The sequence below is a fragment of the Neolamprologus multifasciatus genome, chromosome 12 (genome assembly GCF_963576455.1).
Source record: "Neolamprologus multifasciatus chromosome 12, fNeoMul1.2, whole genome shotgun sequence".
In the NCBI taxonomy this organism is placed as follows: Eukaryota; Metazoa; Chordata; class Actinopteri; order Cichliformes; family Cichlidae; genus Neolamprologus; species Neolamprologus multifasciatus.
Genome location: NC_140450.1, coordinates 19,713,767 through 19,737,835, shown reverse-complemented (window position 1 = coordinate 19,737,835; position 24,069 = coordinate 19,713,767). Strand labels below are relative to the sequence as shown.

Here is a 24,069-nt window from a genome sequence, read left to right as displayed (position 1 = left end):
ATGTAATGGGTTTTTGAGGGATGAGAAAGCGTGAAAGTTGAGGTTTGGTGTTGAGAAAGTAGGATGTGACTGTGAATAGATGTTAACTTTTCACAAAGATAGAAGATGAAAATGCGTGTGTGTGAAAGAGGGGAGTCATCACATGACTCAGCAGTCAGTGTTTATACCGACTAAATCCAGGCACGACTGCAGGATCACACGCATTAACACACACCGCTTTCTTTTTCCTTTAAAAAGAAAAAAAAATTAAAGCAAGGAATCAGGACGACGCCTCTCCAAATATGTCCACCCAAGCCCCAGACCTGCAAGCGTGGACTGCCCATAAATCAAAAAGTTAAACCAATGCCACTAATTTAACTTAATCCTAAATAGAAATCAGCCTGTGCTGTTTGTGTGTATGTGAGCAGACCCTGAACAAAGAGTGCTGCTGGCTGCTGGCTGACAGAGGGTTGGGTCTGCTCTCCCGGCTGCGATTTTCAGACACAGGACCAGAATCGGAAACAAGGCAGCAGCAGCAGCAGCAGGAGGAGCAGGCTCGGTAAGGAAATGTTTTGACGCTTTTTAAGGAAAAGCTTTCTATATTTGCGAAATTTCAAAGTCGGGTGGACCAGAAAAGAACACGACTGCGGAGAAGCGGGGTTAGGTTTATCAACCATCACCAGAGTGAAAGAAGTTATTAAAAATCGAATACAGCCCCATATCAAAGAAGTTACAATCACTTAGTAACTTTTTCATAGATTCCTTGCGCACCCATGCGTTAATCCCTTTTTAGAGAACGGTACCCTGCTTTTTAAAAATATATATTATTATTATTATTATTACCCACGGTGGATGTGGACTCGAAGGTTCATGGACATTTGTCCGAGATTTTTCAGAGAAACGTCAGGGGGATCTCGGTGTTTGGTCACCGGTTATTTCAGAGCCAGTGATCCTCCCGGCGTCCTGACGTCAATTTATAAGGACCAGCAGCATCAGAGCAGCAGGCAGGCAGACAGCAGGGGCTGAAGGGAAGAAAGACAGAGAGAGACAGGGAGAAGCTGGGCCATGCTGTTCTGATTCTTCATTAATTGCAAAGCTTCCTGGTAGGATTTTGCTTGTATTTCTTCTCACTGTCCATTTATTCGTTTTTTATTTTTTAGGCTTTTCCTTTCTGTCGGAATGTTAGTCAGATTAAACCCGCCGTTGGTTTTTACAGTGGCACAAATAAAGCTGAAATTGTCACGCTAAAGGATTTTTTTTTCCGTGAGAGTGGGCTTTACTGTAATAGCGAACGGTTTCTGTAGCAGCAGATAGTCAGGGTGTTTTAGTGTTACAGATGAAACCAGGCTTTCCCCTGCCTTGTGCGCTCCCGCTGTGTCCACCGCAGTGCTTCGGCGAAGCGCTTCTGCCTGTCCATTTGGGTTTTTATGCCCGGATGGTTAAACAAAACTGGGATGGAGGCAGATAATCATCACCATTATTATTAAAGTATTATCTATACCCTGCCTAACAGGCTGAGCTGGTCGCCAGAAGCCCTGTGATGAATTAGATGAAGGGGGATTCCTCGGCACTCTTGATTTTTCAGCAGTGAAAGCAGCACCTTCTATTTCCAGCTACAGCATCAGTAAATAGTGTTCACAGTAAAACCCTAATGGATGCAGTCCACTCTGCACCTTTGCCAACTCAAATATAACCTCTCCTTCAGCTAGTATCCATCTTAAGACTCTAAAGTAGTCTTGTGTCTCACCAGTGACTGACAACAGCCTGAGCTGAAGAGGGGGTTCCATTCCTGAGAGTGCCAGCATGGGGAAGGACTACTACAAGACCTTGGGCATCCCCAAGGGCTCCAACGAGGAGGAAATCAAGAAGGCCTACCGGCGCATGGCGCTCCGCTTTCACCCGGACAAGAACAAGGATCCTAGCGCAGAGGAGAAGTTCAAGGAGATCGCAGAAGCCTATGAGGTGCTGAGTGACCCCAAGAAGAGGGTGGTCTATGATCAGCTGGGAGAGGAAGGTAAGGAGAGGGCGTTCTGGGTCATTTGAGTGCAAGGGGTCAGAGAGTGCAGGCTTTGTTAGTGAAGCCTTATTAAGCCTGGGTTATGATGGATTAAGTTGTTATTGAAATAGCTCAGGAACCATCTCATATCGCAGCTTGGTGGGTTTCAGTCACTGAAGTAATAATGCCGTCTCTTCCATGTTTTCATGTTTATGTGCTGGCACATGTTTAATTTTCTGTTGTTGTCTTCGGTGTCAACAACACTTACCAGCTCTAATACCTTCTAGTCTACCTCAGCTGCCCGTGGAGTATGTATGTAACTCTGTGTGCGTGTCTGTGTGGTGTGCTAGATGACAGACAGATGGCATAAGACCATTACGTGGTTCAGATATGAATAGCAGCGACTGCTGTAGTTTGCATTTGTGGGTGTTCTGTGCATGTGTCTCTGCTGAAAACGTGTGCGTGTAAGTGTGTGTTTTTGTGCGAGTGTGTTGGATGGAGTGACCTGAGTTTCTCCAACAGCAGTGCTTTTGGAAGACCGGTGATGCTGTGGGATTTTTCCCACCTACGCGGGCACCACTTTTCTCTCTACTGTTACCCGCACTTTGTGTTTAGGTCCTACGTCTGGTATCTGAATTCATATTATTGTGTGTTTTTTAGCTGGTGGGTGTTAGAGTGTGTGCATGTGAGGACTCACGTTCTTGTTCTCTTTCTCTTTTTTTTTTAAATCTCTCAGGCTTAAAAACAGGAGGCAGCAGCTCTTCGGGTCCTCCTGGAAGTTCATCGTACCACTACACTTTTCATGGAGATCCTCATGCCACCTTTGCCTCCTTCTTCGGTGGCTCCAACCCCTTTGATATGTTTTTCGGCTCCAACCGCAGTCACAGTCGCTCCAACGGCTTTTCCTTCCACAACGACCACAGCAATGACACGGAGCAGGACGCGGAAATGGACGAGGATGATCCCTTTACCCATTTTGGGAGGCAGTTTGGCTTTCCGGGGGGGATGAACAATGGCTTCCCAGGGGAAGGCCGCAGGAGGAGAGGTGTACCATCAGAGCGCCTCGGGACCAACCGAAAGCAGCAGGATCCTCCGGTCGTTCACGAGCTGAAGGTCTCGCTGGAAGAGATCTTCCACGGCTGCACCAAGCGCATGAAGATCACGCGCCGCAGGTTGAACCCAGATGGACGGAGCATGAGGACGGAGGACAAGATCCTCAACATTATCATCAAGAAAGGCTGGAAGGAGGGGACCAAGATTACTTTCCCAAAGGAAGGGGACGAGACCCCTGAGAACATTCCCGCCGACATAGCGTTTGTGCTTAAAGACAAAGGGCACGCCCACTTCAAAAGAGACGGTTCCAACATAATCTATAACTGCAAGATCAGCCTAAAAGAGGTGCGCCTGTCTCCTTTGATTTAACTTCCCTCTCTCTTCTGTCTTGTCTTCTGATTTTCCCTCTGTCACCAGTTGAACTCTCTTTGTTGCTGTTCTACATGTAGTTGTAGATAATGCTGCCAAGCTTCTGATGTTGATTCCCAGTGGAGCAGTCCCAGGTTAATTTTTAATGAAGATGTGCAAAGTTTGAACTAAAAATACAAATTATTCATGTCATTCAGCCCAGAGAGGTGTGTCTGTAATTTAACAGTGCTGGGTGGGTGGTCATATCAAACATACCAAGGTGGGAGAGTGTGTGCATCAGAGTCTCTGCCACTGAGCTGTGACAGAGGAAGCCAGAATGTGGTGTATTTGTGTGACTGGCACAAAGCCATTATCCTGCACACTGTATGAAAACATATGCATCAATACATAAATAGACACACAAGCACAAAGCTGCACACAAGCAAGTGTGTGTGCACACACTCTCCATCTTCAAGCGTATTTGCCAACACACTCCGTTAAAGACGGATTGCAGTGTGACATTGGTGATGATCCAGGCTGTTATTACTGTGACTGGCAGGACATTTAATTAGAGGGCAGCGAGTCCAGCACCAGCTCTGCTCTGGCTCTATATTAGACAAACTTTAATGTTTCTAATAGCGCTGCCACTCACTGGACTGCTCTCCACGTGATCTGCTTAATGGCAGGTGTTCTCAAATAGCTGGAGATGTCAGGGGAGATGTTGTTTTTACTCAACTCGGGCCCGTTTTTGTTTTTTTTGTTTTTTTTAAGCAGGTTTCCTCTAAAAGCAGCACTGACTCTCACACCGTGCAGTTAATGCACTGGAAAATAAGTGCGTCTGCACACGGAAAGACAATGAAGCCTAAGTTGACGAGAGCACATTAGAGTTTGTTGAGTCACATTAAGCAGGGGATGGTACTTGATCAAACCAGCACAGTGATTAGGTTTGCACTGCAGAACTCCCGCAGCTAAAACCCTCTGCTCCCACAGCAGCCAGATAAGAGACTTAATTTCTGACGCAGCTAAAGTTGAGATGAGGAAGCGAAGGGGAACTGTGGCAGGGATGTGTGTTTCGGGGGGGGGGGTATCTAGGGAATATTAGGGAAGTGGGTCAGAGGATTCAGTATCCAAAGCAAATAAGAGCTCATATTCCACTGCTCTCCTGAAGATGTGATGCTAAATACTGCAGTAAAATCACAGCACCAGATGCATGCCGCATGCTAGAAAGCCTACCACGCATAATGTAGCAAATGTTATCCAGTTCTTCAGTAGAGAATATAGCTTCACTAATGAGATGATTGATTATATTAGCAAAAATCTCTGCAAGTGCTCATTACAAAGTAAAAACCAAAAGGGGTGAGACTGAGGCATGCTGATATTTGCAATCATCTTTCTGAAGCAGGTATCTCCATTTAGTCATATTTTGGCTGCTGTATGAGTCTCCAGATATTTGGCTGTTCAGTTTTGCTTTCTGCCTGAAGCATGCCCTGATCAGCGGCTCAGTTTAGTGTCTCCAAGTTTGTTTGGCTATGCTATAAACTCCTGGGAGACATTAGCAGAGGTAACATTCAGCCCTGCTGTCTTTTCACTGTGACAGTCAGAAGCAATTTGAGAGTTTACCTCAAATATGACACACTGGCTTCCCTGAAACCAGTCTATATTAGGATCTATAGGTAGGCTCTATGGCAATAATTAAGCCTCTGAGTTGTCTAGCTCCTGTCATTGCTGTAAAATCCACATCCAGGATAACTGTGGCTGCTGGGCTCTAAAGGCAGCGTGGACAGCTTTTTTGCAGCTCTCTGGCAAATAACTGCTGAATCTATGGGAGTAAGACAGCATTTGCATTTTGCAGCATCTGTTGTGTGTAGCATTAGCAACCAGTATTTCAGGACAGGCTCTGTGACAGGCGGCCCACACTTGTAAGGACACTTCGGACTATGAGCACGCCTTAAGCTGGCTTTGACAGCTCAATGTAACAAAACTGTTGGGTTTTAACAGTGAAAGTTAACATTAGCATATGGCCCTCAGTAATACAAGTCTAGGAAATGTTCTTTCAAATATAGCAAAAAGTGACTGTGTGTCTGTGTCAGTTTCTAAAGCCTTGTTGTCTGTGCTGAGGCTTATGCAATCAGTGGGCCCCGGATCAGCTGGCAATGTGTGTTGAGCGTCATGGCAACCTGTCTGTGTGCGAGACGTGTGTTAGTCAATGGAGCTGTCCATAACTGAAGGATGAGCCACTGCTCTCCACTGCAGTCAAAGAAATCACCCTCTAATGTATGTGATGGGTTAAAGGATGATGATGATGTCAAGGCTGGAAAACTTGGTCCTGTGAAGCAGCTGCTCTCCAGGCCACATTTACACCTCAGTTTCTTTTCAAAGAAACAGGCACAGCCTGAAAATCTTCCAATTAGTACAATAGTGTCTAAGCGCATGGATTGGCTCTTGGAGCTATTACTCTGGGCAAAAATCACAATTACATCAGAAGGGGATTGAATTTATACATCTCTAGCTATTGACTATCTTAATCCTTCAGGGATTTGATCTTTTATGATACCCAGGTGATATACGTGATCTCCCTTTTTATATCAAGCACCACTACAGTTACCTGTACTAGATGCACACTCACTGCTTTATTAGGTAGGTATCTAGTACTGGATTGGACACGCTTTTGGTTTGCTATAAGTCTGCTGGAAACAGAGGTGCTGGAGATTTTAGTCCATATTGACATGACAGCATCAGACAGATACTGCAGATTTATCAGCTGCACATCCATGATGTGAAATCCAGTTCCACAACATCCCAGAGCCACTATGTTGGATTGAGAAAGCCATTTGAGTACAGTGTTTAAGAATCCTGTATTAGATTATTTGAGCTTTGTGACATGGTGTGTTATCCTGCTGGAAGCAGCCATCAGAAGATGGACACACTGTGGTCATAAAGGGATGGCTGTGGTTTAAGTGATGCTCAGTGGGTACAAGCCCAAAGTGTGCCAAGAAAATATCTCCCACACCAGCAGCGTGAACCATTAATAAAAGGAAGGAGGAATCCATGCTTTCATGTTGTTCATGCCAAATTTGGACCCTATCATGTGAATATCATGCCATAAATAGAGATTTATCAGACTGAATGTTGTTCAATTTTGGTGAGCCCTTGTAAATTGTAGCTTTAGTTTTTTGTTCTTAGCTGACATGAGTGTGGTGTTTCTGCTGCTGTAGCCCATCTGCTTCAAGGTACGACGCGTTGTGCATTCAGAGATGCTCTCTTGCAAACCCTATTTGTAATGTGTGGTTATTTGAGTTGTTTTTTCCTTTTTATTAGATCAAAGCACTTCTCTGCTGATCTCTGGCATCGACAAGGCATTTTCACCCAGTAAACTGACACTCACTGGATATTTTCTCTTTTTTGGAACACGGCCTGTAAACACTAGGGATGGTTGTGTTGGGAAATCCCAGTAGATCAGCAGTTTCTGAAATATTCAGACCAGCCTTTCTGACAGCAACAACCACGTGTCACGTTCAGAGTCATTTAAATCACATTTCTTCCTCATTCTGATGCTCTGTTTGAACTGCAAATGCATTGAGTTGCTGCCATATCTAATAAAGTGGCTGGTGAGTGTATTTCATCAGTCTTAGGTGTAAATGCATTTAAAAGTAGCACAGTAACAATAGCAACATGCTGTTAAAATTGGTCTATACCTGATGAACGGTCACATTTTTATCTCCTCGGCTAAAGGTTAATGGAGCCAGTAACAAATGGCATAAGAGAGCCGACCCTTTAACAACTCTAAAATGTTTAATTTTAATTTCTATACCTTTCTTTGTCTTAGAGTAGTTTCAGGAATCTCCAAATTAGGCTTCTGTTTCCCTGTCTTCATTTTTTAACCTAACCCTTTAGCTCACAGTGAATTATACTGCTGATCATTCTCGCTGGTTTTCTCTCTCTTTTCCACACCTTTTTATAGTATTTATTTACTGTTTTATTTGTAGTGATGTATTTTTCAAGTGTTATATTTTTAAAAAAAGGGAAGTCCATTCACACAGTTGTGGATTTAAATAGTTCTTTCCATTAAGTGCAAATCTGGTGAATGATGCTCACTGGAAAGCCTGTGAAGTCGTGATAACCGGAAAGTCTGTGTGTTTAGTTTAGTGCTCTCTACACGGACTGGATGCATCAGGCACTGTGATAAGGAGGTGAGGCATGTGAGTGAGTGTGTGTCTGTGCATGTGTGTGTTTGTGTGCATGTGGGGATCTGACAGGCCCTCCAACTATTTACGAGCTCAGCCGATTCCTGCCTCACTTCATTAGTCCCAGCTATGAGACCGTTGCTAAAATTAGTCCCCTGTGCAATGTGGGGCCCTGCAACGCTGACACACTTACACACACTCTCTAACACACATGCACACACACAGACACACACACTCGCACACAAAGACTAGAAAACTTTCCCACTGCCAAGTCATGTTTTCCTAAATGTTCCTGTTCCAAATACTGCTCTTTCGACCCCATCAGTGCTGTCAGTACAATTTCTTTTCTTCACATACTTTTACACACACCACACCGAAAGCACAACAAATACTGCCTCCCGATAGTGTACTGGGGGAAGATATGAAGACTGCAGACTTTAACAAAACATTACATCACCAAGATATTCATGGATTTGGCATTTTATTCCTATTAATGATTTTAACCCTTTCAATCTCCTCTCTTCTCCAGGCGTTGTGTGGCTGCACAGTTAGCATTCCCACGCTGGAAAACCGCGTCATCTCCCTCCCTTGTCACGACATCATCAAGCCAGGGACGGTGAAACGACTCAGAGGCGAAGGCCTGCCCTTTCCAAAGAACCCCTCACAGCGTGGTGACCTCATCGTGGAGTTTTCGGTCCGTTTTCCCGACAGGATCCCCCCTCAGTCCAGAGAAATTATCAGACAGCACCTCCCCCAGTCCTAGAAATACACATCTCTAACTCCTCCACCACAAACTCCAGACTAAACCTGAGGAAAAAAGCTACACTCCTTCATCTACTCCTTCTTTGTTTGTAGTTACCCTCATGTCCCTGTGAATGAATACAGCTTTGAACGTGTGCTGTGATAATTTAGGGACTTCACAAAAGGAAGAATGGCAGTATCAGGATGTAAAGTATTCATATTTATTTTGTCTTTCAGCCCAAACGCACGCGCACACAGACACACACAGACCCACAAATACACACACAAGCACCCTGAGCAGCGGAGCGGTGCTGAGGATGGGCTCAGCACGATTCTGGTTTTTAAGGGAACCTCTTTTCTTAACTGTTTTATACGGATTTATCAGTGGTTTTATATGCCGTCTGACTCTGATCCTCGTCTTTTTGTGATAGGATAAAGCGTGAAATATTTTATAACGAGAACAGGATTTTGTTTTCCAAACATGTCAAAATAGGATTGCTTAATTTTTACATTAAATGTACCAGCAGCTTCAGTGGTTTTTAGCATAGCCTTTCCTTTGGCACATGCCGGAGTTTTTCTTCTTTTTTCTTCCCCATGCTTTCAATCTAATAAAGAATTGTGCTTGAAAATCTGTAGGCCATTAGTATGATCTGTCTCCCCTAAAATATCCCTAGACATGCAGTGCCACAGAGCTCTAAAAACTCTTGCATTACTCTAATGATATTAGCATAGTTTAGCTGCAATGGAAAAATCTGGGAATGACAATCACGTAACTGTAACAGCAGTGTAAGTTTAGATATCTGCACATAATATCGGTGCTTTCCCTTCTGAGCTGTGAACTGAATAGCCTGGCTCAATATCTGAGGGACATTTAGGTGCCTTAGCCCGGTGTCATACCACATATGTGAACACACATACAAGTCACACTATAATAAAGACAAATAGCCATGAACACAACACATGATGCCCTATGCTGTGTTAGGCGTTACCACCAGGACCTGGTAATTTTATAAAAAATGAATTTAAAAAACGGTAAGCAAGCTATGTAAAGTAATTCACCTTACTGTACTGTATGTAAGAAGGATCATTTCTAGGAAGTGATTTGATACAAGACTGATGATTTTTGCCAATTCGTCTTTGTAAAGTGCCATACAAGTAATTGCTGGATTTCCCAGAGGAACGCAAGCGTGACGTTAGACCGATTCCTGTGGGAAAGCCAGCTTTGTTGTGGGGATATTCTGCTTTCTCTTGTGGCATTTGAAGGCCATGTCTCGGTGCTACTGTGAGCAATGCCAAAAAGTAGACCGCATTGTTGTCTACTTTTTTGGTTAATGGAGTCTTCAGTTTCCGATGTGATAAATGCCTCTGTTCCCTAACAGCTGTACATCAAACGTTACAAACTGTACGTAGTGCAAATAGAAAAACTGTTCTCTGTCTCAGCTGCAGGGGACGCCCTTGAGCTCTTCCTCGCTGTAATTTGCAGCAGTGGTGAGAATATGTGTGGGTTATGCTGACAGTCCTAGTAGGTCGTATAAATGAGGTGTACAGGAAAATATTTGAATGCTTCGTGTTTGATAAATTCTCTTTTATATTGTGAAAGACAAAACTATGAGATGATATGTGTTTTGTTTTTTTTTTCTCTTTGGGGAGAGACTTGAATGACTTGTGTGATGGTCCTGTGGCAACAACCAGGCTTAGCAAGTGCTGCTGCTGCTAATCAAAGACTCACTTACACTGCTTATTGTGCATATGCCAATATCTATGAATTTTTCAAAATGAAAACAAATAAACCAAATGTGTGAAGTTAGCACTTTGCTTCATTTTCATTTATTGCTGCTTGAGAACAAGTACCAGTTCCTAATAACATTCACCTCAAAGTGCTTTACATTCTAAGAAAAACTCAAAACCTCAAGGAGGGGGGAGGAGAAAAGACCAACATGCAACATTATATAAGATTAAAACCCTTCTCAGCACACAACAGCGACAACAAACATACCTTAACCTGGTAATTTTGCCTCCTTTACACCACCACAGTGGAGTTTAAACCAGGCATAAAGATGTATTTGAAGTGCAGATTCTCTGATTTTATTAGAGGGGTTTTACAAAACACGTCCATTCACTGCTTAACAATTATGGCCATTGGCTGACAACCAATTTTATGGCCAACTGAGGCCTGTTTTCTCATTATTCCAGGATAAACCGTAATATGAGATCCAAGGATATATTGATGGAAATGAAGGAGGATGCCATAAGACTGAAAAACCAAATACGAGTAGTTTTCACTGTGTTGTAGACCTTCTGTATTTATTTTCATAATTGAATGTAGACGTTTGAAGGATAGGCCTACCAGAGAGTGTTCTTGTCTTTGTTAGATGTTGTTTCGCTTAACCATGCACATAATTCTGTCTTTGAGCACCATATTTGTCTCCTGTGGTACCAAAATTAAGTTCATCACTTGGAGTCCATTCCAACTCCATATCTTCTATCTGCGCCATTTATCATTAAATAACAAAGGAACAGATCTCACCTGGCCATGAAACTGCATGTCAGACGATAATTTTTAAGTATCGGAAAATGGGAGATTATAAATGGCTGTAATTTCTAAAAAGTTAATGCAATACTTTTGTAAAATGCTTTGAATTTAAGCTAAAAGTTTGCACTTCAGTCGCACTGTTCAAGTTCTGTTTGATCTGAAATCTTCTGTGGTTGCGTACAGAGGCAAGAGTGGACGGCATAGAAAGACATTCACGGGTATGACCAATTTAGAATCGTTACTTAAGTTTCACAAATGTTATTCGGACCCTCAGGAGTACCATGCAGGCACAGGGAGAACATGCAAGCTCCACACAGAAAGGCCCCAGCCATCCAACATGAACCAGTAACTGTCTTGTTAAACACTTTACCACCATGACACCTGCCTGTCCTTACCTTGCTTGTAAAGTTAAAATTGTTGGGTTTTCTGTATTTATATTTTTGCTTTGCGCATGAAGGCCACTGTAATACATTTATCTGACAGTTTTTATTACAGTTGTAAGGTTAACAAGATCCATCCAAGATTTGTTCATCTAATCTTCAGTCATGGTTTTGTTTAACTTCATGTTTGAAGACTAAATTATTCGACATTTCTTTAGAGAAAATAGTCAAAAGAATGTAAACAAATCTCTGTAACAAAACTATTTTTTTCATCTTCCCTGCTGCATTCATCTTCTCAGACATAGATAGAGGGATAGATTATTGATTTGATTGGGCATTTAAGGTTAGCAAGATCAAAAATGGAATAAGACTCCAAATTCTGATAGTAATATGGAAGTAAAAATTGAGCAGCCACCAGCACCTCTAAACAAATAAATCTGCCCTGTGACCCTGGACATGAATGTTTAACAGCGAGCATGGTGGAATTTGGACATTTTCCATCAGCCGTAGTTACAGATAAACATATGAAGACAGACTCTGACCTCAGCGTGCTAAAATTCTGATGGACCCAACCTTCAACTGATCGCCGGTTCATCTTCTGAAGCGATTCCAGGTACGAGAAGAAAGACTTTATATTCAAATGCTGGTTGTGTTTGATGGTTACTGGTTTAAATGTTTTTTGTAATAGCCTATCAGACACATGCAGTGCTACTGTGAGCAAATTAATTATTATTATTATTTATTTATTTATTTTTACAATTAAATAGAATTTCCTGGCAGTTATTTCATGTTTCAGGCTTTACAGTGTTAACTGATAAATCTACTGACATTCAGCTAAAAACTGATAAATATTTTCAGTTTAGTCACATAAACAAACAAGATATCTGCTCCTTATCTTACCTGTGAAGTGTTTTTCTGTTGATTGTTGCTGTTGTTTATTAAACCTGAGGGCCACTGCAGGGTTAGAGATGTATGACAGTTTTAGTTATATTTCTGAGGTTAGGAAGCTCTGCCAAGATGTTTTTTCATCTATACTTCTCTCATAGGTTTTTTGTTGTTGTTTTCAAATAAATGTCAGAAACCCAAATAACATAATGTTTCTTTAAAGAAGAGCTTAAAGAGTGTATACAAATCACTGTGTCAGCAAATGGTTTCGAAGAAGTGGTTAATATTTGGTCTGTAAGCCAAAACATGTAGATGAAGATTGGTTTTAACATAGGTTCAAGTCTGCAGTTCACTACCATCAGGCTCAAACTTGTCACTGTCTGTAATGTGCCCTGTTCAAGTGTTTCCCTGTATTCAGAGCAGTCATTGGTTTGTATCCGTGTCATACTTTCCGCTCCAGGCTCTGCAACGTGAAGAAGTGTTTGTGACTTCCAAACTGTGGAACACCAAACACGACCCCCAGGATGTTGAAGAGGCATGCCATCCTTATTTGTCTCAAGCAGATCTCCTCTCACACTGTCGGTCAGTTTAATGATTGTTTAACATTCAAACTGGCAGTCATCCTTTCTGAGATTAATATGTTAAAGTAACAGGTTTCATACCTCCATCTCAGCTCAGTGGGAGTTTGTGTGACAGCTTACAGTCCTCTGGGCAGTGGAGACAGACCCTGGGCCTCCGCTAATGAACCAAGTCTGCTAGCAGATCCTCGATTAGGAGCCATAGCCCAAAGATACAAGAAGACACCGGCCCAGGTTATACTCCGGTAAGGCAGGAAAACTCAAAGTAATACAATCACCACTAATCCCTTTAACAGTTTCCTCCATTTATTTGATTAATCACATGACTCAATGACTCATTTGCAGGTGGAACATTCAGAGGGGTGTTGTGTGTATTCCCAAAAGCGTGACGCCTTCCAGAATCCAGCAGAACTTGAACGTGTTTGACTTTTCCTTGTCAGAAGAGGACACGAAGAGCATTGAATCCTTCAACCACAACAAGCGTTTCATCGCTCCAACAGTCGAGGTAAGTCACCAAGTCTCCTTGGCACCTAAAAACAATTCTGAACTGCTTCTTCCCCCAGAGCCAAAATATTTAGATGTTTATATACCAAAGCATGAACTATTGTAGTCTCCCTCTGGAGAAGGCTCACAGCTGGTGATTTCAGTAGGTCTTGGATTTTAATCAGTTTCTCAGAAGTGTACTGTGAGGTGTTTGGAGTTACTTGGGTATAGTAGTACATTAATAGGCAAATTGTTAAAATAAACCATTAACTACAATTTGCATTTGTTTCTACAGAGATACGGCAAGAGAGTGTGGAGAGATGCTGAACATCCTCATTTCCCCTTCCATGATGCTTACTGAGTCTCCAGCAAAGTCGATGTATACTTTTAAGAGTTGTCACTATGACTGTAATTTCATAGTAATTAATAGGTTTTGAACAATTTTCACATTTCCCCCCTCGTTACAATTTCAGTATGGGGGAAGAAAAAAAAAGAAAATCCAAGCAGCAGTGTTTCTCTCACAGCTACAGCGACACTGTGTGGACAGAAACGGAACAGTATCTTAGCCCAGTGACAGCACTACTGATCACATCTTTCACTCTGCTGGCAGCAGAGAACAGACAGAACTCATCAACTACAAACTGCCCTGTAAAGAGTTTTAGTGTCTGGTAGAAGTAGGGGGGGGGGGGGGGGGGGAAGAGACAAACAAACAAAAACTTTGTTACATGCTGTCTTTTTGCAAGATTTGCATCTCTGTCAAACAGGCAGATAAATGGCAAATAATACTAGGTACCATAAATGCAGATGATTTAACCTCACTCTGATGAATCAAGTATCTGTTTAACTTAATTTTGTAATGCCTAATATACAAGCAATAAAAAAAAGCTTAATAGAAACTGACAACAGTAGTTTCGTGAGATTTTATTTTCCAACAACATAACCTTGACAAATTTGTAATACATTATATGCTACTGTTTATTTAAAAAAACAAAACAAAAAAAGGAAGTCATTAGCAATATGTTTGTGTTTTTTTTTTCTCTTTTCTTTCTAGCATAGAATTCCATCACTATAGTCATTCATGTTGGTTGTGATATACTGAGAATGAGGCCACTCAAACATCACCCCCCACCCCAGGAAAAAGAAATCCACAGTCAGTTTTTCCACCTTCCAATTCCAATATCCCCTTACCCCACCCACATCAAAGCCAGGGCAAACCAAGCAGCTACATGCTTTCTCCAAGGGGGGAAAAAAAAGAAAAAGAAGAAAAGAGGGGGAAAAAAAAAAGAAAAAAAAACATACAAAAGAAAAAAAAAAGAAAAAAAAAAAAAGGAACACATGAAAGAAGCACAAAGTCCTAAAAATGTGGAATCTGGTGAGATTTGTACAGGTGTGATCCCAGTACTGACCACTGTGGGGCAGTGTATGTTTATCCATACAGGTCATCATCATTATCTTCATTGAACACTGGACCGCTGCCAGTTCCACCAGAGCCATGGCTTGGACCACTGCCGCCTGCAGCACTGGAGGGAAACCTGAAAGGAAACATTTTTATTTATTCTTTATTCTTACATTCAAAGGAAACTTCTCCAGATATCCTTTAAATACACAGCTGGTTTCAGCTTTTGAGTGTATTAAAGAATCTACTCTACTCAAAATAGTCATCATATTACAGTTAGAGCTGGGCGATATAAGATTTTTTCATATCACGATATGAGCCGCTAAAGCATTTAAGTTTCAAAATTGAACAAACAAAACAGACTACTAAATTGCCACTTATAAATAAATCTTAGTTTATTTTACAGAAGAGACCAAAATTGACTAACTTCTATAATATTGCTTTGGAAGCGCTGTCTGAGAGAAATGTTTATGTCCAGGCAGTTGGTAACGAGTATGCATTACCTTAATTAGCTGCTTGAATCCTTCATTTTTGACCGTGTTTATTGGTAGCATGTCTTTAGCAAGACAGTAAGCTATGGCATTCGTTATGTCGCTGTCTCTCAGCTTTTTTGTCATATGGTAAGACGCTGGAGAAAGCCGACTCAATTGACTTGCTGCTTCGCAAGGGATTCCCCTGGTTGTTTTCGATGACGAATTAGCGCTTTCAGTCAGAGACTGAGCGTGCTCTAGTGGGTGACGCTGCTTCAGTTGATAAAAAAGGTTTGTTGTATTTCCAGACTGTGGGAGCATGCTTTTGGCACAATTTACAGTGCGTGTTACTCTGTTTTTTCAATCAGACTTCAAATAGCCGAAATACCTCCACACTACGGAACTTCTCTGGCCTTTCCTTTCAACAATCTCTCCGGCATTGGAACCGTCATCTGTGTTCTCTTTGGTAACCTCGTCACTCAAGCTCTCGGTTGATTTTTCTCTAGTCAGCACACTCATTTCCTCCATTACCCGGCCACACGGCGGCTGGCGGCTTCCCAAACAAATACACATGTGCGGCTTGGCTCTTGTGCTGTACGTAACAAGTTACAAGACGTGACGCTGCGGCTGTGATTGGTTCGGCTCTGCGCTACTTAATTTGTATTGGCTATTCATTTTTTTTTTATAAGAGAGAGAGGGGGAGAGAGAGAGAGAGAGAGAGATCTATCGCAATAGTTTCATTTTTCTATCGAGCAAAAGTTATTTCGCAATACATATCGTTATATCACCCGGCTCTAATTACAGTACAATCAATGAGAACTTAGAAGGAATAGCATCCACGTTAATGGTTCTTTTCTGCAAAACTTAAAACTACATGACTTTCAAAATTTAGTATAAAATGAAAGTACCTGAAGCTGCCAAAGCCACGGCTCTGCTGCAGTGTCTGAGCGAACATCTCGTATTTGCGAATGTCATTGTCACTGACGGAGCGGCGAGCAAATCGCATTGCCTCTTCAAAGTGGTCCTTCCTGATCTCCGGTACAGGATCATCCTCTTCTACCTCCTATGAAATCAACATTTTATACATGAGAGATCAGAGGCAGCAGCATTGCAATAGTTTGAAGATGCTCATCCTGATATGAAAAAGTGAACAAGGAGATAAAACAAGTGCTGACCATAGCTGATGGGTTGGTCTGCCTCTCCCTCTCTCTGCGGATCTCATTTTCAATGCTCTCCCTGATGGCCAGTTTACACGCCCGCTGGCAGATCTCTGTGAGATCAGCTCCAGAGAAGCCGTTGGTCATCTTAGCCAGGAAGTCCAAATCCACATCCTATCAAACAGAGACAATGTCAAATTTTAACTTCTATTCGGTTACAATTAGTAAATCACATTTTTTGTTAGCTACTTTTGGCTGCTCCCCTTGTCACAAGGGGGCCATCATATTGGGCATCTCTGCTGAGGTGGCAGTTTTTACACCAGATGCCACTCCTGATGAAACCTCAAAGGGGACATTTCTATTAATGTACTAAATTGCTTGTAAGACCATTTCTTAACATCTATCATTGTTCTAATAAACAATCCTGAAGTAATTTAGAAGCAAATTTTCCATTTTTAACAAAATGACAACATTTTACAGGAATTCAGCATTAACTGTTTGTATGCTACAGTAACTACACCAAGAAAAAGAAAAACACAAGAGCTAAGTGGGTGTGTCAGTTGTGTGAGTAAGTAGCAGCTTTGTCACCTTGCTGATGGGACTCTTGCGGAGGTTGGCCTTCAGGATGCTGACCCTGCTCTTCTCGTCAGGCAGGGGGATGTAGATGAGCTGATCCAGACGGCCAGGTCTCAGGATGGCAGGGTCGATGATGTCTGGTCTGTTTGTGGCTCCAATGATAAAGACGTTTTTCTTGCTTGACATTCCATCCATCTCAGTCAGGATCTGGTTGATGACACGGTCTGCGGCTCCACCGCCATCTCCCACGTTGCCACCACGGGCCTTGGCTATGGAGTCCAGCTCATCAAAGAAGAGAACGCATGGGGCTGCTTGACGAGCCTACATGTAGAAGATGAGCACACACATCAAATATACAACGAAATCTGTCCTATCCAGCACCAAACTGTTAAATGTGACAGCTCTGATTTAACAAACAACATTCAAATTCTCTGACATCCAAATGCAACGACAGACATCCTACAAAGTCTCACCTTGTCAAAGATCTCTCTGACATTAGCCTCAGACTCTCCAAACCACATAGTGAGCAGCTCAGGTCCTTTGATAGATATGAAGTTTGCCTGGCACTCGTTGGCAATGGCTTTGGCCAACAGAGTCTTACCACATCCAGGGGGACCATAGAATAGCACACCCTTGGATGGGGTCATGCCAAACTTGAGGAACTTGTCTGGGTGCTCCACTGGGTACTAAATTAAGTACAAGTAAGGGGGAAAACAGTTAGAGACAACACTAAGCCTTCAGTTTACGATGTATCAGTTGTTTCAGACATTTCTAAATGAGGCTCATACCTGCACCAACTCCTGCAGCTCCCTCTTGACATCATCCAGACCACCAATATCCTCCCAGGTAATGTTGGGAACCTCAACAACAGTCTCTCTCAGGGCTGATGGGTTGCTCTGGCTCAGAGCCCACTGGATAACAGAGTTGATTGTGTTAGTATTGACGCCAAAAGGAAACTACTGGCTATGTGAATATCATCTTAGGCCGGAACTGCTGAAGACATCAGACATGCACTTTCTTGAACACAGAACCTGGCATAGCCCCTAATGAAATTTGCATCAATCCAACTCCAGACTCAGATACATAGTACTGTCCCTACCATGACAGCAACCCTGTATGTAACAGTAACCCCAGTTAACAAAGGAGTATCAGATTGCTTACCTTGAAGTCATCCATGGTGACAGCAAGAGAGTTCATGACTTCAGCATCAATGGTCTCATCCTCCAGGTCAATCAGGTCCATCTTCTTCCTAATGGCCTGCAGAGCAGCCTCAGAGCACAGAGCTGCCAGATCTGCACCCACATGCCCGTGAGTCTCATTGGCTACCTAAAATTGGAAACAGAGAGCTCAACACTTAGGAATTCTTCCCTAGGTTTCCAAGCAATGTGCCTTACATGTGACAAAGACCTACATCTGTAGCTTTATGCAACTCAGCTACTTGATAATGGATGACTGTGTCACAAGGAACAATTATAATACACTGAATGCCAGGCCAAGTACAGTCACTAAGGTTAGCTTGGAAACTGAGTAATGTGAAAGTAGCTCTTCATTAGATAGTATAACAGCAGATTAACAACAGTTACATATAATTACTTGAAACATGTAGTACAATTTTACTTCTATTGTTCTACTTCTACTTCTATTGTATTCTCAGGCAATAATAACCATATGGCTATACCCATCGTTCAAGGAATCCGTGTGTTGTATCTTTAAACCACACCAATTACAAGAAAGGAGTTATGTATACAAACCTGTTCCAAGTCAACATCATCAGCCAGCTTCATGTTCTTGGTGTGAATCTGGAGAATCTCCAACCTTCCAGTAGCATCGGGGATACCAATGTCAACTTCCCTGTCAAAACGCCCTGAAAGTGACAAAGATTAAACCCAAGTATTAGTTTTATTGAGAAACTGTTACATGAATAAGATTATTAAAGTCCAAGAGTAAACTCAAGAGTAAAACTAGCTATTTATTTAAATGCAAACTAGAAAAATTGTTTGGTTTTTTTTGCATTGGTGCATACACCACGTTTCAGGAATGTGAAAACATGGTGTGGGAATTCATGACTGATGTGTTTGCACAGTAACAACCCATCTTAACTTCCTGTTGAGCACATATTGCAGCTGATGCATCCCCCCATGATAGTTCACTGAACATTATTTAAAACAATAAATAAATAAAACATTTACACCCCATATTTAGCGCCTCGCTAACAGAGAAGTACAACACTATCTGCTGATGTTACAGAAGTATTTTAGTATTAAGACCAGCATAAATCATTCCATTTAACAGCATTCATATTTGAATGTTCAGAAAACAACCATGTCTAACTCTTTGAAAAGCCTTGGTTAGGATGTTTCTGACAGCTTTGACAAACTGAAGTGCAGAGTTGTGAGAAAGTGACCCACAATTAAACTGCAGACCCCACAAAATCAACACACCAGCGGTTTTAAAACTGCAACGACATGGTTTTAGGAGGCATTCAAACAGAACTCTTCATGTTATCTAAAAATGTAACAACTTCATGTGCACGAATCGGTTCAAGTAATGATTTAACTTGAAAAATTATATTTGAATTTGCCTGAAGAGAAGCTGTAACAAACATATTCTGACACTGCTGAATATTATGCAAAAATAAATACATAAATAAATGATTAAAGTCTTAAATTTAAGCCTAAATATTGTTTAAAATTACTCTTCACACAATTTTGTAGTGAAATGGTGAGATGTTATAAATTAAATTGCACTTCAGGGTGTGTTGCTGACTTAACATTTTATGACAAACAGACACACACAAAGTGGATGTTTCTTTAGGTTTAGACCCTAAAGTCAATTAAAAACATGCTTTAAATATAGTTTACCAAATCTCCTGAGAGCCGGATCAATGCTGTTAGGTCTGTTGGTGGCAGCCATGACAATGACATGAGCTCTCTGTTTCAGGCCATCCATAAGAGTCAGAAGCTGAGAAACAATGCGCCTCTCCACCTCTCCATGAGTCTATAAAAAACAGAGGACATTTTAAATCCCATGTAGATTTTAGAGTGCTGACTGAATTAGAGTACCTAATCAGGTAGTCATCAATACGACAGAGTTTTGGTTCAGGTCGCAGCTGCTAGATTTTTAACACAGTAAAAATAAACTTCAATAAATACATAAATAATTGCTAAACATTTTGTTTTCATTTCCAAGGTCCAGAAACTTAAATTTATTTCACAAGAGTCACATAATAAAACTGACTGTGTGTATGTATTTAGCCACCTATTCAGTTCCATGATCTTGCTTACCTTTTCTCTCTTTGGAGCAATTGCATCAAGCTCATCGATAAAGATGATGGCAGGAGCATTCTTTTCAGCTTCCTCAAAGGCCTTTCTCAGGTTACTCTCACTTTCTCCAGCCAGCTTACTCATGATCTCAGGGCCTAAGACACAGGCAAACAGTTTGAAAAGCAACCTCACGCATAGTATCAGCTACTGATAGGATTCTCATAAATACTCATTTAAATCAATCACAGAAATTAAAAACCAAAAACAGCAAACCCTATCTAAATCCACTCCAGCATCAAACAGTCCTAACTAGGATTACGTAGGTATAGAGGAAATAAATTAATGTTCACACCATTAATCAGAAAGAAGAAAGCTCCCGTTTCATTGGCCACAGCTCTGGCAATCAAAGTTTTTCCAGTTCCAGGGGGTCCGTAAAGCAGAATTCCACGCGGTGGCTGTAAATAAGGGGGTTGATGAATGAAATCAAATTTAAGACAAGATTTTTTTTTTTCTTAAATTGAAAGTATTTTATGACGGATATAAAGGCGGCAGACTGAATCTCTTTGAACCTCTCGTCAACCATTACATGAAACAAACTGAAACTGAAACAAAATATAGAAAGCACTCTTACTTTGATGAAATACTAGAAATGCATACCAGATATGATAAGCATAGCACAACAGCCCAAAAAAAGAACAAAAAATAAAACAAACAGAAAAAAAAACAACAACACACATACACACAGATTAAGAATACTCTAAAAGTCTGTGTCATTACCAGTAGGTATTTTCCACAGGTTATTCCTGCACAGGTTTACTTTTACTGGAACAGATTAGGATCTCTAGGCTGTGTAAATTGTTTAGCTGAGTGGGAAAATTGGCCTCATTTTTTTCAAAAATACAGTTAAATTCTTACTTTACAATTCTAGAAGAAAGCTAAACCGGATTTTCAATTTACATTTTTTAAGTTAATTTAAAAAAATAAAATAAAATAGCCCCAGCAGTCTCACCTTGACTCCTATGGCCTTAAACAGGGCTGGGTGCCTGAGTGGCAGTTCCACCATCTCTTTGATCTGAGCCAACTGCTTCCTTACTCCTCCAATGTCATCATAGCCCACTTCATTCAGGGACTCTTCCTCATCCTGCATGTTCAAACACAAGCTGTTCACATTTTTGTGCAGTTGATTTTTTCATTTCTTTTCGGTACAAGTTAAACCACACACAGTTGCTGCTACCTACCTCTCTCCGAATTGGCTCTCCCTCACAGTGAATGACAGTATCAGGAGCAACGATGCAGTAAGGGGATGGGTCAGTCTCTACCACCTTGAACTCCACAGCACGCATTCCTCCTCTGACCAGGAAAATGTCACCTTGACAAGGTAAAAGTTGAAAAGTTGATACAGTTTCAATAGAGTGGTAAGCTGGTGTACCCTGAAAGAGATAAAATATGCAAATAAAACCTCTGGTCTGACAAAAGAAACTGGTACTCACCTTTGCGGATTGGCCTGTAAGCCTCCAAGAAATATGGCTTCAGGTAGACCTCAAACAGGTTGCCAGTAATTCCTTCTACTGTGTCATCTATTGGAAGAACATGAATCCTCTTTCCGTACTTCACATCAGGACATGGCTGAATGCTGAGGGAGATAATAGCCTTAAAAACACAAATTTTCAAAAGTCGTTACATTTTTTTAAAGTTGTGTGCTTTTACATACCTGATGACGTCACCCAGGCGGACCCTCAGATTGTTGCGGACCACCCTGTTCATGCGAACTTTTTCGTCAGAACAGGTGTCATCAGACAGCACAATACACACAGTCTCGCGCCTCTTCTTTCCTTTCATCAGCACTGTGTCTCCACGGAAGAGCTGCAGCTCATCCATTTTGGTCTTTAAACACATTAAACCATTATTTTGTGAATATCAGTGTTACTACCTTTCATGACAAATCAAAGTCTTGAACTTGTTAATAAAGCCATAAACCATTCCAACTATTTACCTGAGAGAGGGAGACCACGCTGTTGTCTTCATTGATGGATTCATCAACAATCAGTCTGTTGGGTCTGTTCTTCTGTTTCAGAATTGCAGTTGCAAGATCATCATTTTTGGATCTATGAGGAGCGCAAAATAAGAAAGTCAAACACAATATTTCAGTACCTTTAAGGTCTCATGTGTAGTTTCCACCACTGAAGGAAAAGTGCTGACCAAGTCAAAATTTGAGGTTACCATCTCAAAATCTTGATTTTTTTTTCTGAGATAATCAATTGAAATGTTAACAACGCTCTGCCTGGCAATTTTTTTTTCAAGCCCGCGCATATTATATACATTACAATAAATAGAAAAGGAAAACTACTTGTAAATAAAAACAGTCAAATGTTATCATTGCTATGTCATAGTACTAGTCAACTTTAAGTGTAGTAACATCATTAATAAAGTTGATGAAACTGGCTCAAAAATTGCTGTGTACACTGAAACTTGTAACGGTTTCTGGCTTTGTCTTTGGGGAAATGCAAAGCACCTTTTTCTACCCTGTTTTGAAAGAAACTTTAATAATGGAGTCAACTTTAATAAAGGAGTCAATAATGTGAACTCCTTCAAAACGTCTAGTACTCAAATGGGAGTTCTTGTACAATAAAGTTTTGGTACCTTGTGTTGTTACTGCAAATGCTTAAGTTGTGTATGTCAGTGTATTGTTTGTAGACTTTTATAATGACCCACAGAAATAAGTATTATAAATGTAATTTACAGGATGTGGCAGAAACTCCCATTTTATAGTACATGCCCATGTTTCTACATTAACTCTTGTAATTAAGCACTTATGACCAACTTTGAGTTATTCAGTGCAAACAGGTCGTTTACACAACTCGCCGATTGTGATTCAGTGCTACATACGGACAATTCACGCCATCATTCGTACATTCAAAATATTAAAATAAAACATATGGGTATAATATCACCAATATGATTCTGTAAAAGTCCGGGACAGTTTATATGGTTTCTCTTTCATGTTGTTAGCACGCTAACCGTAGCTTTTGCGCTAACCCACTGGCGAGTAAGCGAGCCCAGATGACACAGCAAAAGAATTAGAAAAACTTTGTTAGCTAGGTCCTCCCTAAGCACTCATGCTACAAATGTAGCGTGACTTTTCAGACGTTAGCTACCAACGTAATCGTGGGGTACATATTGCTTACATGTATAATTGCATTACTGTTCAGCTAACGGTAAATAGAATCCAACTAAACTGAGAGGCATTTGGAATGAGTGTCCAACACTGTTAGCCTGCTAGCTTGTTTGTGCTGTGCACAGTGGCAGCTATAGCTATAAAGATAGCCATTTAGCTGCCTAGCGTTTTCTTTACTAAAGCCTTTAACATGTAACACGGGTTTATGCCATTTACTAAGCTCATTTATATTCGCTGTAATGAAAATCTGATGACCAATCTAAAAACAGGCCATTCACCGGTGGGTAGGCCACTGTGTCGGTATGATGTGTGATGGTGGATGGCTGTGGCCTTGCCAGTGCTGCTAAGCTAATGTTAGCATTCAAACACGACAGCGATGACTGCGCTTTGTCACACAGCTGGCTAACGCTCAGCACCTTTAACTGGTCAACGACAACGGCCTGAATGACAACAGTTAGACAAATGTCAACAATCAAAGGGAATTGTAGAATTGTGAGAACTACACTGTTACGTTAACCAACGGACAAAAGTGCGGAGGATGAAGTGACTGACCCCATTAGCTACCCTGTTAGCAATGTATTAGCATTCCAGCTAACTTTAATAAACTAACGTATTTTAACTTCCATTAGGTAATTAAAAGGGATTTGTTGGTTGGTCTTTTTTTCGAAATAAACATTGTCTGAATAGACTATGATATTTATACTCACTCCCCTCCCGAAGCCATGGTCGTCCAACCTGGATTACAATTAATAAATAAATTCTAGCTAAATGTTTAAGAAGCTTAACCGGTTCTCTGCTCAACCTTCTCTGTGATTTCACGCGAAAGAGCAGCGGTTTCCGTGCTTTCTTTACACTTATACCATGAACTGGAT

At 41.2% G+C, this 24,069-nt stretch overlaps 3 protein-coding genes across 4 annotated transcripts; 2 read left to right on the top strand and 1 right to left on the bottom strand.

The window, feature by feature from the left end:
* The first annotated feature begins 227 nt into the window (after positions 1–227).
* Positions 228–10,108, top strand: dnajb5 (DnaJ heat shock protein family (Hsp40) member B5). 2 transcript variants are annotated; one of them, XM_085179745.1, is made up of 4 exons: positions 228–538; positions 1,730–1,993; positions 2,712–3,373; positions 8,090–10,108. In XM_085179745.1, exons 2-4 carry the CDS (start codon positions 1,783–1,785, stop codon positions 8,321–8,323), a joined length of 1,107 nt encoding a protein of 368 aa, XP_085035871.1. In that variant the 5' UTR covers positions 228–538; positions 1,730–1,782; the 3' UTR covers positions 8,324–10,108. The 2 variants fall into 2 exon arrangements, with proteins under 2 accessions (XP_085035871.1, XP_085035870.1); XM_085179744.1 differs by lacking the exon at positions 228–538 and adding an exon at positions 571–1,082.
* A 2,303-nt stretch (positions 10,109–12,411) lies between these two features.
* On the top strand, positions 12,412–14,427 carry akr1a1a (aldo-keto reductase family 1, member A1a (aldehyde reductase)). Its single transcript, XM_085180868.1, has 5 exons — positions 12,412–12,477; positions 12,560–12,681; positions 12,773–12,922; positions 13,023–13,182; positions 13,456–14,427. Exons 1-5 carry the CDS (start codon positions 12,412–12,414, stop codon positions 13,519–13,521), a joined length of 564 nt encoding a protein of 187 aa, XP_085036994.1. The 3' UTR covers positions 13,522–14,427.
* vcp (valosin containing protein) lies at positions 14,069–24,045 on the bottom strand. Its single transcript, XM_085179736.1, has 17 exons — positions 23,905–24,045; positions 22,016–22,127; positions 21,734–21,906; positions 21,513–21,655; positions 21,261–21,391; positions 21,032–21,163; positions 20,375–20,477; positions 20,044–20,177; positions 19,621–19,756; positions 18,511–18,623; positions 17,921–18,085; positions 17,548–17,670; positions 17,233–17,445; positions 16,772–17,080; positions 16,202–16,357; positions 15,935–16,089; positions 14,069–14,692 (listed from the first exon to the last, which is right to left on the bottom strand). The coding sequence occupies exons 1-17, from the start codon at positions 23,919–23,921 to the stop codon at positions 14,587–14,589; spliced, it is 2,421 nt and encodes an 806-aa protein (XP_085035862.1). The 5' UTR covers positions 23,922–24,045; the 3' UTR covers positions 14,069–14,586.
* Between the last annotated feature and the right edge of the window lie 24 nt (positions 24,046–24,069).

Excerpts from the sequence above, each read along its gene's own strand:
- dnajb5 (XM_085179745.1), top strand. The coding sequence starts at position 1,783 with ATGGGGAAGGACTACTACAAGACCTTGGGCATCCCCAAGGGCTCCAAC. Across the intron at positions 1,994-2,711 it reads TGATCAGCTGGGAGAGGAAG|GCTTAAAAACAGGAGGCAGC; the intron begins GTAAGGAGAGGG and ends TAAATCTCTCAG. Across the intron at positions 3,374-8,089 it reads GCAAGATCAGCCTAAAAGAG|GCGTTGTGTGGCTGCACAGT; the intron begins GTGCGCCTGTCT and ends TCTCTTCTCCAG.
- akr1a1a (XM_085180868.1), top strand. The coding sequence starts at position 12,412 with ATGAAGATTGGTTTTAACATAGGTTCAAGTCTGCAGTTCACTACCATC. Across the intron at positions 12,923-13,022 it reads CCGGCCCAGGTTATACTCCG|GTGGAACATTCAGAGGGGTG; the intron begins GTAAGGCAGGAA and ends ACTCATTTGCAG. Across the intron at positions 13,183-13,455 it reads TCATCGCTCCAACAGTCGAG|AGATACGGCAAGAGAGTGTG; the intron begins GTAAGTCACCAA and ends TTGTTTCTACAG.
- vcp (XM_085179736.1), bottom strand. Across the intron at positions 21,164-21,260 it reads GAGAGCCAATTCGGAGAGAG|GATGAGGAAGAGTCCCTGAA; the intron begins GTAGGTAGCAGC and ends TTGAACATGCAG. Across the intron at positions 19,757-20,043 it reads TTGCTCCAAAGAGAGAAAAG|ACTCATGGAGAGGTGGAGAG; the intron begins GTAAGCAAGATC and ends TGTTTTTTATAG.